Raw genomic sequence first — 13521 nt, 5'->3', positions numbered from 1 at the left:
CCACACACTCATCCCACAGGTAACTGTGAGGTAGGCTTTTAACCCAGGGCCACAGGCCACACACTCATTCCAACTTCCTTCCTTGTTTTGCTAAGGGGCTGAAGGGGCAAGCACGATCTGGCACAGTCCTGCTGTACACAGTCCTGCTGCACATAGACGGAGCCTGGCAGCTGAGATGCGGTGTGGCTATCAGAAGGAAAATGAGTCTGTACCCAAGCTTCCCCTTTCCCTCCCATTAAAGACAGCCCCCATATCCAGGCCTTGGGTTTGGAGACGTAGGTCCACGATGAAGCACAGTAGTATATAACCTCACTTTTTAAGGTTTTCTTCTATCAGGGATAGGGATGACTAAGAACAAAGTATAGCATATATGTGTGTGTTGACACACACTTGTAATCCCAGCACTTGAGAGGCAGACACAGGAGGATCAAGAGTTCAAGCAAGGCTCGGGCAGGAGAGAGATGGCCCAGCAACTAAGGATGTATACTACTCCTGCAGAGGACCTCAGCTCATTTCCCAGCACCCACATTAGGAGGCTCCAGGGGAGCTGATACCTCTTCTGCACCTCTACCTGAACTTGTGGGCACATAACCACACACATATAATCAAAACTAATAAAGAGAGGGGGCTGGAGAGGGAACTGAGAAGTTAGGAGCACTTGCTGCTCTTGCTCAGGACTGGGTTCTGATCCAAGTTCGCACACAGCTGCTCATGGCCATCTGTAATTCCAGTTCCAGGGGATTTGAGGTACCATTCTAGTCTTTGAAGAAACCAGGTATGCATGTGGTGCACATACATACATGCAGGCAAACACTGATACACATAAAATATAAATCTAACAAATAATTTAAAAAAAATCTTAAGGCCTGGTAGTGGTGTCACATGCCTTTAATCCCAGCAACTGGGAGGCAGAGGCAGGCGGATTTCTGAGTTTGAGGCCAGTCTGATCTACAGAGTGAGTTCCAGGACAGTCGAGGCTAAACAGAGAAACCCTGTCTCAAACAAACAAACAAACAAACAAAGGCCAGCCTGGGCTATATGAGATTCTTTTGTTGTTTTGCTTTTTTTTTTTTTTTTGAGACAAGGTTTCTCCGTGTAGCCCTGGCTATCCTGAAACTCATTCTGTAGACCAGGCTGCCCTCGGGACTCAGAGATCCGCTTGCCTCTGCTCCCTCTTGAGTGCTGGGATTAAAGGCATGTGCCACCATCACCTGACTTGAGATCTTTTCTTAAAACAAAAGGAGTGAGGATATACCCCAGTCAATTCAATGCTTGCCTCGAGTGCACGAGGCTCTTGGTTGGACCCCAGCACTATGTAAACTGCTCATGGTATCATACAACTGTAAGCAGGTAGAAAGCAAGAAGGATCACAAGTTCAAGGTTATCCTCAGCTATTTGGCAAGTCCTGGATTCAGTTTCTAGTACCACAGAAAAACCTTCGCTGCCTATCCTGTTCCCACTGTTCTCATCTTGAGTTATACTGGCTTCCCCTCACTTGTTTTGGGGTGTGTCCTATCTCAGGCTGTGTGTGGAAGGTAGCAGAGGGTGGCTCTTGCAGCCCGACTCCAAATGGAACTATAATTCTGTGTGTGTACATGTGTGTGTAGACCAGAGGATAACCTTGAGTATCAGAAATCAAAATTTTACTTTTTCAGAGTTATTACTTTTGTTTGTTTTGAGAGAGGCTTTCACTGTGTAGCTGTCCTGGACCTTGTTCTATAGACCAGGTTGGCTTGGAACTCAGAGAGTCTCCTCTCTCTTAAAGGCTTGTGCCACTATGCCTGACCTTAAACATTTACTGTTAACTACGTGTACTTGTGTGTAGGTTTGTGCTTGAGTGCAGATAGGTCAGAGGACATCAGATCCCAGGAACTGAAGTTATAGGCAGCCTCAATCCTCCTTAGATGTGGGTACTGGGAACTGAACTCAGATCCCCTGCAAGAGTAGTATATGCTCTTACCTGCTGAGCCACCTCTTCATCCCTACAAACCAAATTATACACTTTATTTATTTTTGGTTTTTTGAGACAGGGTTTCTCTGTGTAGCCCTGGCTATCCTGGAACTCACTCTGTAGACCAGGCTGACCTCGAACTAAAAAATCTGCCTGCTTTTGCCTCCCAAGTGCTGGGATTAAAGGCATGCTCAACCACTGCTCGGTCAGCTATAGTGTACTCATATACATAAATAAATAAATCTTAAAAAACAAAAAAAGTTGAGCAGTGGTGGCGCATGCCTTTAATCCCAGCACTTGGGAGGCAGAGGCAGGCGGATTTCTGAGTTCGAGGCCAGCCTGGTCTACAGAGTGAGTTCCAGGACAGCCAGGGCTATACAGAGAAATCCTGTCTCAAAAAACAAAAAACAAAAACAAAACCAACCCACTCAGGCTGGGTATACTAATCCTAGCACTTATGAGGAAGAGGCAGATAGATCTCTATAAATTCCAGACCAGCCTGGTCCACATAGCAAGTTCCAGGCCAGTTAGGAGTACACAATGAGACCACTCAACAAATACACAAAGGAGAACCAACTTTGCCGCTCTTCTGTGTCTCCTTTACTTGAGAAAGACGGGAAGGGAGCTTTAGATAACCACTTAGGCACGCCCTCCAGCTGAACTATGGTCGTCTCCCCCACCCCACCCCCCGCACCTGCGCCAGCTCTCCACCTGTCTCCTTGGTGAACCACTGCTGATGCTCAGAGTCCTCATTTCTCTGAATGCCTCCAGTGTCAGACCTGTCCCATAATGCTCATGTTTCATCACAAAGCCTGTCCCAGCTGCCCCACCCCCTTCTATGTCTCATAAAGAGCAGGAGGAGCTCAATGGATGACCTCACTGACAAAGCAGAACAGAAGCACTGGGTTACAGACTGGAGACCTGGAAGTTTCCATCAAGGAGCAAGCACGTCAGCTCCTGATGGAGGCTGTGGAAAGCCATTTATCATTTCCTGCAGCAAACTGTCATCTTGCTGCAGGCTAGGCTTCACCTGCAGGGCACACTTCATGGCAGCATGTCTGTCAAGGGGTGGCAGTTTGCCGAAGACTCTTGGGAGACAGAGCTAATGACAGATCTGCCCTGGCCTTTAATTTCTGGAGCAGAGAAGGTTGCTCTTTCACATAAATGTGGGGTCCACCTAAGACTCCATTACTCAGATACAGCTAAGGCCCTGCTATTGGAACTGGCTCACATGAGGCCCATGGGCATCCACTTCACCTCTTAGGCTAGGTCCGAGGTGTGTCTCCATGGTTTACAATAAAAGCCTTAGAGAAGCTGACTTCCCCAGGATTCCACAGGTAGAAGACCTCTAACATCAACACCACAGGAACCCCCAATAGGGGCAAAGCTGAAGTGTTTAAAAGGCTACAGATGGGCCAAGTGTACAGTAAGAAGCACGATCACAGACTCAAGGCCGACACAATCTGAGTCTGAAGCTAGGCTTCCCACTTCAGTCACAGCAATTTTAAACAGTCACTTAACATTTCTAGACATTATTTTTCTTATCTGAAAACTAAAGAGAATATGGACCCCAGGCATGTGAAATAGGCAAACATTAAAGCCACGTGACAGCACAGGCCCAGCATAAACTTCATTTTGTTGATTTTAAGAACCCTACTGGGCTGGGCATTGTGATTCATTCCTGTAGTTCTAACACTTGGGAAGCAAAGGATCCAAGAGTTTTTAAAAGGGCAAGCCTAGGCTACAGTTTAAGGCCAGCTTGAGGTATACAGTGAGGTGCTGTCTCAAAAAATCCAAAGCCAGAGGCTAGAGACACGGCTGAGAAATTAATAACACTGGCTGTTCTTACAGAGGACCTGGGCTTGATTCCCAGCACCTACACTATCTTCAGTCCCAGGAGAGATCTAGCACCCTCTCCTAGACTCTGTGGGCACTGCATGCACATGGTACACAGATTGAAAAACAAAATAAACACCCCCTAAGACACCTCACAATAACAAAGCCAAAACCAAGGCAGACAAGAAGACCCCCACAATTTCCAAATGCATCATCCTTCATTCACTGACAAGGTAATTGTTAGCTAATAAATATGGTAATATGTATGCAACTACCCTCCCACGATCACAAATGAAGATAATCTGCTCCCAGGATCTTCTTGGAGGACAAAGATACATCTACACATGATAGCAGCTCTTGCTTGCCACGCTCATACATCTGCTTGCACTCAGACCTCCAGACCTACCTTTCTTGCCATTGTTGGAGGGTGTAGATTTCCCACTATCTGAGTTTAGCTCGAACACTCTTAAGTCTGTGGGCACCTCCTCTCTCAGGGTCTCTACTCTGGCTGGAGGCCTGGGTTCTGGGCCACTGGCTCGGCCTGCAGGGGTTAGAGGCTTGGAGGGAAGTGGGGGTGGCGGTCCAGTTTCACCCTCATCCTCAGCCAGACTCTGTTCTTCCAACGATGCCTCAAGCAGCTTTTGGGACAGGTCTTTAGGTAGCTCTGGGGCCGCTGGCACAGCTGCAGGGTTGGCGATCTGTGTCACGAGGGAGATGCTCTCACTGCTCTCTGATGGGGTGGCCTCTGCAGGGGGCTCCACTGGAATCACCTCACAAGGGCTCTGGGGGGCAGGCTCATCTTCAGGGGATGCAGAAGTTTTGGTCTCTTTTGGAATCTTTGCCTCTTTTGGAGATGATGCAATGCCTTCAAGCTCCTCTGTGGATAGGAAAAGAGGGAGTGTAACCTCAGCCAGTCACAAGATAGCCTTGAAACATGCGCATCCTGCCATGTTTACCACGATGAAGGCTAGCTTGTGTCCCTCACGGCTACTCCAGCACAGAGAGACATTCCTGCTAGTCAGTCACATGCATACAGTGGTCAAGCTGGACTGTGACTCAGCCTGAGACAGGGTATGTGAAAGCCAAGGCCTGGAAGAGGGTCTGCTCTGTGTTTGGGCCAGACTCGTCTCACTCTGTGCAGCCAGCACCTATCCAACCTGCTACCTCAGTGACAAGGACAATGGCTTCTGCTAAGGGCTAAGCACACAGTAAGCTCTTAATGGAAGCTGGACATACAGAGTAAGTATTTAACACATCCTGGGCTACAGTCTTATCTTTTCTCTTCTTTTTAATGTTGTTTTGAGATAGTCTCTTCATGTAACCTTAGCTGACCTAGAACTCCCTATGTAGACCAGGCTAGTCTCAAATTCATAGAGATCTGCCTCTTGAGTGCCAGGCCCTTGAACCCACAATCCTGTATGTAGAAGAGTGTTGGGGGAAGGACTCTAAATTTTTAGCACGCTCCTCAGGAACTATGTAACTCTGTAACACAGCAGGTTCATGTGTGACATGGCAAGCTATCTCAGCTGGCACATGTTATTTCTGTACCCACACTCTGGGTCCCATCAGCCCTGCGTGACAGGCTGCTTGTCTTTTCTGACTGTTTGTTCGTACACTGTCTCACTCTGGCTTTTCCCAGGGATGCCATGTCTCTGCAGGCCTAGAGTACCACAGACACGTTTGTCAGCATCTCATTTCATTGTCTTACCTTCTTCTTCCTCCCAGCCAGGCTCTTCAGAGATGCTCTGCTCTGCCCGCTGCTTCAGGGCATCCCTCCGGGCCTGCTCCTGAGGGTGGGAGAGTAATGACCAGGAGTTAGGGTATGGTCTTGACCCTAGAACCCTTGGCACCTCCAGAAATAACTACAGTCTTCAACTTTCTTTCTTTCTTTCTTTCTTTTCTTTTTTTGTTTTTGTTTTTTTTCCTTTTGTTTTTTTTTTCGAGACAGGGTTTCTCTGTGTAGCCCCGGCTGTCCTGAAACTCACTCTGTAGACCAGGCTGGCCTCGAACTCAGAAATCCGCCTACCTCTGCCTCCCAAATGTTGGGATTAAAGGCTTGTGCCACCACTGCTCGGCTCAACTCTTTCTTGTCTTGACAAAAAATCCAGCCTGCTTCCCGGAGGGCTGGGGGGTAGGGTGTTCTTCCCGGGTTAGACCAGCATACCTGTTCAAGTTGGTGGACTTTATAGAAATACCGATGCCAGAATTCTGAGTGGGAAACAGCTGCTGGAACCTGGAGGGAGGAGAAAATGGAGGTAAAAATTTGGGAATGATGTGTGGAGTCGTTACCAGTCAGTTCCCAGGCACTCTTGCAGTCTAGACACAGGAAATGGCTTATAATAATTGTCAGAGCCCTTCCACCCCACTTTAATTCCAACCAGACCCACCTTCTGGCCCAGGAAGGAGTACTCCCAAGCCACTTTGCTGGTCTCTCCCACATCATTCTCTGTCTGCCAGAAGCTGGCAGATCAGCCTCTTCCTGGCAGCTTCCTGGCTCAGCACAGGCCCATCGGGCTGTACAGAGTCCCATTACACGTCCTTCCCACTCCCCAACCCCGTAGGCTCAGAGCCAGCTGAAGGTTCTCAGGCAGGACCCTCACCATCTTGGTGTAGAGGGCTCGGATGGAGGGGCTGCCTACAAGGAGCTCTGAGATCTCCCCTTTCTTCTCCTCCAAGCAGAACTGGGAAAGCCAGGCATCAAACAATTCCGGGGGCCCTGCAGAAGCACAGACACTGGCAGTCAGTTTCCTGTGTCTAGGGAAAGAACACTTAGACTAGAGAGAAGCCTGGCTTGAACGGTAAAGAAAGTGTAAGGGATCTTTCCAAAGCCATTTTGTCCAAGGGGAAAGGGTGAGGCAAGATGAAGGGGTGGATGGCTTCTTCCAAGATCAGAATCTCTACAAAGGACTACAGTCTCCAGGATCACCTATCTCTGCTGCCACTTCAGTCCTCTGCATGCTGTCAAAAGCCACGGCCATGTCTCTGTCCTCCCTTACATCATGTGACCAGGAGCCTCTGCCTTCCTCTCTCAGTTTCTTTCCTCCTTTTCTGAACATTCTGGGTCTTGCCTAGGCTCCTCCCTTTTCTTTCCTTTGTTTCTTCTCATGAGTCTCCCCTAAATCATTTCAGCCTCCTCTTCTGGCAGTTCTTATTTCTTTGCTTCCCAGAATCCACCCTGGGCTCCTAATCCAGCTGTTGTCATAACACAAGCTCATTCATGTTCCCATTTAGTTGCTGCTGCAAACCCTAAAGACATCCGGCTCCGTCCTTACCTACCCACCTTGAGTCTACTTCTCAGGCTCCCCTGCTGCTGCCCTCTTCATCTAGGTTCTGGCCTTACCACAAGACATGGGATCTCTAGATACCCTATCCCATCTTCTGCCTTTAGTCTCATCCTTTACAACACAGCCTCAAACTCTTCTACAATTTGAGAATTTTAAAGCTAGGGTCCACGGGATGGTGGGGGACGTGTGTCTGTGTATTTTAGCCAGTGTCTTGCTATATAGCCCTGGCTAGCCTAGAATTTGCTATGTAGACCATGCCAGCCTCAAACTCACAGAGATCTGTTTGTATCTGCCACCCAAGTCATGGGATTAATAAAGGCATGCACTAACATGCCTGGCCTTGTAACATAAAATTTTATAGAAAGGGCTCATCATTGTTTGTTTGTTGTTGTTGTTGTTGTTTTGTCTTTTGGTGTTTTTTTGTTTGTTTGTTTTTTTGGTTTTTCGAGACAGGGTTTCTCTGTATGGCCCTGGCTGTCCTGGAACTCACTCTGTAGACCAGGTTGGCCTCGAACACAGAAATCCACCTGCCTCTGCTTCCCAAGTGCTGGGAGTAAAGGCATGCACCACCACTGCCCAGCTTGTTTGTTGTTTTTGAGACAAGGTTTCTCTATGTAGCCTTGGCTATCCTGGAACTTACTGTGTACACCAGGCTGGCCTCAAACTCACAGAGCTGTGCGGGCCTCTGTCTCCTGAGTACTGTGCCATCACTGGGCTCATCATTTTGGTCAGGTTTTTCATTTTTTTTTTGGTAGTAGAGATTAAGCCTACGGCCTTGTATGTGCTGGGTAAATATATCCCAAGTCCTTTCCATTTTTTGCTTCAGTACAAGGTTTTGCTAAATTGTCCAAGTTGGCTCTGAACTCATTATAAAGCTTAGCCTAGTCCTAATCATTCAATTCTCCTGCCTCAGCCTCCAAGTAGCTGGTATTATAGGACTTTGCTATTGTACCTGCCTGTTGACAGATTGTTAAAGTCCTCTATGACTAAAGAAAAGGCTAGAACCATTACCATGAGTCTTTCATGACCAAACACAAGCTGCTTATTCTGACATACAAAGCCCTCCCCAACAGCTCCCTGCCTGCCTTCACATCCTCATGAACTTTGATTGTCACCAAAAAAGGGCCCCCTGATTTTTCTGAATTTTCAAACACATTCTTACCCTTGCCTGAGTAACTTTCCACTCCTAAGTGTCATTTCTAGGCTCCACAGGCTAGGCTAGGTGCACTCTGGACGGCCACTACCCACCATTCTGTAGAAGGAGTCAATCTACTCTTTATGGCCTCTGCTTGATTGCTTGTCTCTCATTTCTCTCTCTTTGGAGCCTGGACTGAAGGAATGGCCAGTCTGAAGGCTTACTCATTTCTGGTTTCTAGTTTCCAGAATGGGGCATAGTGGACAGGAATGGGGAAGGGGGCATTGGGGAAATAGCAGGGATGGCAGACAAGCTGGACAGAGAAGATAGGGGCTCTAAGAGCAAAGCCTCTTCAAGAAACAGAGTTAGGGTGAAGACACCTGAGGTCCAGGGAGGAACAGGGACTGAAGCTAACCTACAGATATACAGGTCCTACTCTGCTCCCAGTATGTAGGAGCTACGTGGTCTGTGATAGCTAAAATAGATCCGATGATCCATATACCACCCCCCACCATGTATGTACCCCAGAAGTTCACTCCCACTGCTACCCCCTCACCATCGGGTTCATTGCAGTATGTTGCTGGGTCTGACTGTAGACTGTAGAGGCGAGCCTGTAAGCAAAAGACAAGAGTGAACAGAAATTCTGGGGAGGCAGATCCAGGGAAAGTTCCCTCTGTGCTTAGTATGAAATCAGCTACAAGCCAGCCCCCCTTGATGGCTGTCAAACCCATGGGGCACTCATCAGAGATCACAGTGCCTAACCCCTCAGTAAGGTCCTCAGAAAAATAGTTTCTTACCCAATATTACAATCTTGAGAACTAAGAAAATATAGTAAGCAGGTTATAAAATCATATGTACAACTCCTTCTGAAATATGTAAAATTAAAAAAAGTCAAATGCAATTATGTTAATAAAGCCCAAACTTAAGGGAAAATTGTAAGATAATGTAATTGTCCCCAAATTAAAATCCAACAAAGCTGAGTGGTGGCACACACCTTCACTAATTCAGTACTTGAGAAGCAGAGGCAGGCAGGTCTCTGTAAGTGTAAGGCCAGCCTGATCTACATATGGAGTCCTAGGCCAACCAACACTATACAGTGATACTATATCTCAGAATAAAATTAAAATTTAAAAGCCCATCAATGAAGCTGGGCAGGGTCAGTACAGGCCTTAAATCCCAGCACTGGGGAGGCAGAGGCAGGCAGATCTGAGTTTAAGGCCAGCCTGGTCTAGAAAACAAGTTTCAGGACAGCCAGGGATGCAGAGAGAAACCCTGTCTTGAAAAACCAAAAACCAAACCAAACCAAAACAACAAACAACAAAGGGAGAAAGAAAGGAAGGAAGGAAGGAAAGAAAGGAAGAAAGAAGACCCATCAACAATAGCCAGGCCTGGTGGTGCGCGCTTTTAATCCCAGCAAAGGCAGAGACTGATAGATCTCTTAAGTTTGAGGCCAGCCTAGTCTATAGACTGAGTTCCAGGACAGTCAAAGGTACACAGAGAACCCCTGTCTTGATAAACCTAATTATTACCATTATTACTATTAGTGTTCCATCAACACTATCTTGGACTGGCATATAATTCAGTTGTAGAATACTTGCTTAGCATGTATAAGACCAACATAGCAGGGAACAAATTTAGGCTCAGCAAAAGAGAAAAAACCCAATATATTTTAGAGCCACTCTACCAAGTGCCCTATAAAGCTATGCTCCACTAGGGCCACAGGAAGCCTGACTTCAGTTGACAAAAGAAAGGCCCCTTCTTCCTCACACTGAAGAGAGCACAGTCTGTCTGCATGGGAACATGGGAATGTTAGCAAGTGAGTGCTGGTGATGAGTCACTCTGATAATTTAAGACTCTTATCATAAAAAAAAAATCTCACAATTTTGGCACATGCTAGTAAACAGTGCCAGTAGTGTAAATGTGGAATGGGAATCCAATATGGTAAGATGCAACAAGGCCTGACTGCTATGACACCACCCTGTGAACTCAAGAGAGACTGATCATGCAACAAGAGACAGACGAACGCATGAACATACTGCTCCAGCTGCCTGTTACACTTATTTCTAGGAGAAATTAGTCTTAAAGAACCCAAATGTGGGGGCTGGAGAGATGGCTCAGAGGTTAAGAGCACTGACTGCTCTTCCGAAGGTCCTGAGTTCAATTCCCAGCAACCACATGGTGGCTCACAACTATCTGTAATGGGATCTGATGCCCTCTTCTAGTGTGTCTGAAGACAGCTACAGTGCATTTACATATAATAAAAATAAACAAATCTTAAAAAAACAAACCCCCCCCCAAATATGAAGTAAATTATGCCCCAAAGATGTTCTCAGCATCCTTACTATGGTCGAAGCTGAAAGGGATCCAAAAGTGTTAACACCAGAGTGAACAGATAAATGATGCAATCTGTACTCGTTTGCAGCCATGTAAAGGTACTCAGAAGTGGCTAGGAAAGATACTAACACCTTGTTATATATTTCTTTAAAATAATACATTCGAGCTGGGTGGTGGTGGCGCATGCCTTTAATCCCAGCACTTGGGAGGCAGAGGCAGGCGGATTTCTGAGTTCAAGGCCAGTCTGGTCTACAGAGTGAGTTCCAGGACAGCCAGGGCTACACAGAGAAACCCTGTCTCAAAAAACAAACAAACAAACAAAAAAGAAATACAATTCCAATTCCTTTGATCCCAGAACTTGGAAGGTAGAGGCAGGCAGACCACTTTGAGTTCTAGGCCAGCCTGGTCTACAGAGCAACACAGACAGACAGGGCTGTTACACAGAGAAACACTGACTCAAAAAAAGCCAAATGAGGGGCTGGAGAGATGGCTCAGTGGTTAGGAGCACTGACTGCTCTTTCAAAGGTCCTGAGTTCAAATCCCAGCAACCACATGGTTGCTCACAGTCATCTGTAATGAGATCTGCCACCCTCTTCTGGTGTGTCTGAAACTATACTCACATAAATAAAATAAATCTTTCAAAAAAAAAAAAAGCCAAATTAACGAATTAGCAAAAAAAGACAGTAATCACCTACTTTTTTATTCATGTTCCCCAATTATATAAATCCCTGTATATTTTTAGCCTGAACACATTATTACTTGTATGGTCAAAGGTCGGTAGGTGAAGCTGTCAACCTCCAGCAAAGGCTGCCAGTGAATACCTTGGTGCCGTCATATGGCTCAGCTGTGCCAGAGGGTGTACCCATCAAGGTGATGACATCACAGTCGATAGTTTTGTCTGGAGAGGGGGCAAAGGTATCTGAGATCACCCCTAAGAAGTCGGACAACCCCTTCTTCACTTTTTCTGTTGCTCCTGAGGAGCCTTCAGTCTGCAGAGAAAACCAAAGAAAGGAAGACAGTATACTAGAGGCAGGATGCAACCTGGGGTCTAGGGGAAGTGTCATGGGAGGAGTACAGAGTCAGAGACATGCAAAAATACTTCTCCCCATCTCAGACTGGAGGAGGTAACTAGAGCCTCCAGTCCCTGTGGAGGATGTAGAATACGGCCAAGGTAGGCATGGATAGAGCTTCAACTGGTTCTTACAACAAAATATCAAACTAGGTTGATCAAAAAGTATCAGGAGGGCTAGGGAGATTGCCCAGTTCAAAGTGCTTACTGTGCAAGCCTGAGGGCCTGAGTTCAGTCCTAAGCCTGAGGACCTGAGTTCAGTCCTAAGCCTGAGGGCCTGAGTTCAGTCCTAAGCCTGAGGGCCTGAGTTCAGTTCTACAGACTCATAAAACACCAGGTTTGATGACAGAGCTAAGGAAGCAGAGACAGGCAGATCCCTGGTGGTTGCTGGCCAGAGGGCAGAGAAGAGTCGGACAAGCTTAGGCCCAGAGAGAGACACTGTCTCTAGAAACATGGTAGCGGTCACAGAATGCCCGAGGTCGGCCTTGCTTCTAAAGGCATCTGCACACAAGCATGTGGACCCATACATACTTCCACGCCCACACGAACATGTGTGCATGTGCACATACACTTACACACACCCATAGCCCAAAAGAAGATCCATGTCATTCTAGCAGACAGAAGGCCTGAGATGGGTGGTAGTTTTGAATCTCAAGTCTAATACAGGCTATGAGACCAGAATCCTTGCTGAGTCCATCTTTTGTGGATAAATAAGACATGGGTGTTATCTGACATAAACAGGTTTTTATTATTGCTAAGGAAGTAAAATATCCTGCAGATGTAGAGCAGACACATGGACAGACAGCCTTGCTTGATGGGGACAGTTGAAGGCACAAGCAGCTGTCCATCATGGGTCAGTATGCCATCTGTTTGGCAGGGATAATGAACTGGAAGGCAGGCCAGACTTCAAACAACTCCTGAAAAATTATATTCATTTGCTTTGCTGAGACAGGAATCTGCTATGTGGTTCAGGTTCCACCTCCCAAGTGCTGAGATTACAATACGTCCATTGTATCTCCTCTTTTTTAAAAAGTCTGTGCATGTGTGTGTGTGCATGTGTGTGTGTGTGCATGTGTGTGTGTGAATGTATTCATGCATGGGTTTGCAGGTATTCCCCACAGAGGCCAGAAGAGGGCACTGAAGCCCCTGGAATTGGAGCTACAAGTGGTTGTGAGCTCTCTGATATGGGTGCTAGGGACTGAACTCAAGTTCTCTGAAGAAGCCATCTCTCCAGCCCCTAGCAGGATTTAATCTTGATTGAACTGCCTAGACATCTGCAATACAGAGCCTATCACACATGTTGCCAGACAGTATACAATCACATTTGTTGAATGAACAAAAAAATAAAGCAATGAAATAAGTGGTGTTTGTTACAGGCTAGACTCACAGCAGTTTACCAAGTTACGACGTGTCATTCATACATTTGGACTGGATTTTCACACAGGGCCGTGCCCACCCGGTACCCAGGGCAGACCAGACTATGCGGGGTGGTCACTCAGGGTGTGGTAGTACTCACGGCCAGCTTCTCCTTGACCACACTGGCTGTGGCTGCTATGGTGCAGGCAGTGTCATGCTGGACCACCTGGGTAAATTCTGTAAGGTCCCGCTTCATGAACTCCAAAGCTTCAGTGGACTATGGAAGACAAAGAAGAAGGACAAAGCTGGCAGACTCCATCATCCCACGTGTCCGGGCCTCTTCGGCAGCAGACACGGATGTGGAAATGTGGACCTAAGAGCCCTAAGAGTGACATAATGCTAACTTGTCCGGATTCTATGACCTGGGATTCCCTAGACTAAGGACTGAGTCTGGCTCAGGCACTCATTACTACATGCTCACGAGTGAGTCTGCTCAGTCATTGTTTTTCTTCTGACAAATAATCTTTTCTTTTTTTTTTTCTTTTTTTGTTTTTTG

General features: G+C 46.8%; 1 protein-coding gene across 1 annotated transcript in view; it reads right to left on the bottom strand.

Annotated features, from left to right (window-relative positions):
- The window catches only part of Bsdc1 (BSD domain containing 1), a 24295-nt gene that overhangs the window by 6850 nt on the left and 3924 nt on the right, over positions 1-13521 (bottom strand). Inside the window, exons 3-9 of the mRNA XM_031378777.1 lie at positions 13126-13242; positions 11362-11529; positions 8763-8817; positions 6388-6503; positions 5952-6020; positions 5496-5574; positions 4194-4664 (exon numbers count right to left, since the gene is read on the bottom strand). Coding sequence (XP_031234637.1) covers positions 4194-4664; positions 5496-5574; positions 5952-6020; positions 6388-6503; positions 8763-8817; positions 11362-11529; positions 13126-13242 — 1075 coding nt within the window. The remainder of the gene's footprint in view (positions 1-4193; positions 4665-5495; positions 5575-5951; positions 6021-6387; positions 6504-8762; positions 8818-11361; positions 11530-13125; positions 13243-13521) is intronic.

The sequence above is a fragment of the Mastomys coucha genome, unplaced genomic scaffold (genome assembly GCF_008632895.1).
Source record: "Mastomys coucha isolate ucsf_1 unplaced genomic scaffold, UCSF_Mcou_1 pScaffold18, whole genome shotgun sequence".
Lineage (NCBI taxonomy): Eukaryota > Metazoa > Chordata > Mammalia > Rodentia > Muridae > Mastomys > Mastomys coucha.
The sequence above is the reverse complement of the archived record's forward strand: the minus strand, read 5'-3'. Positions and strand labels throughout refer to the sequence as shown.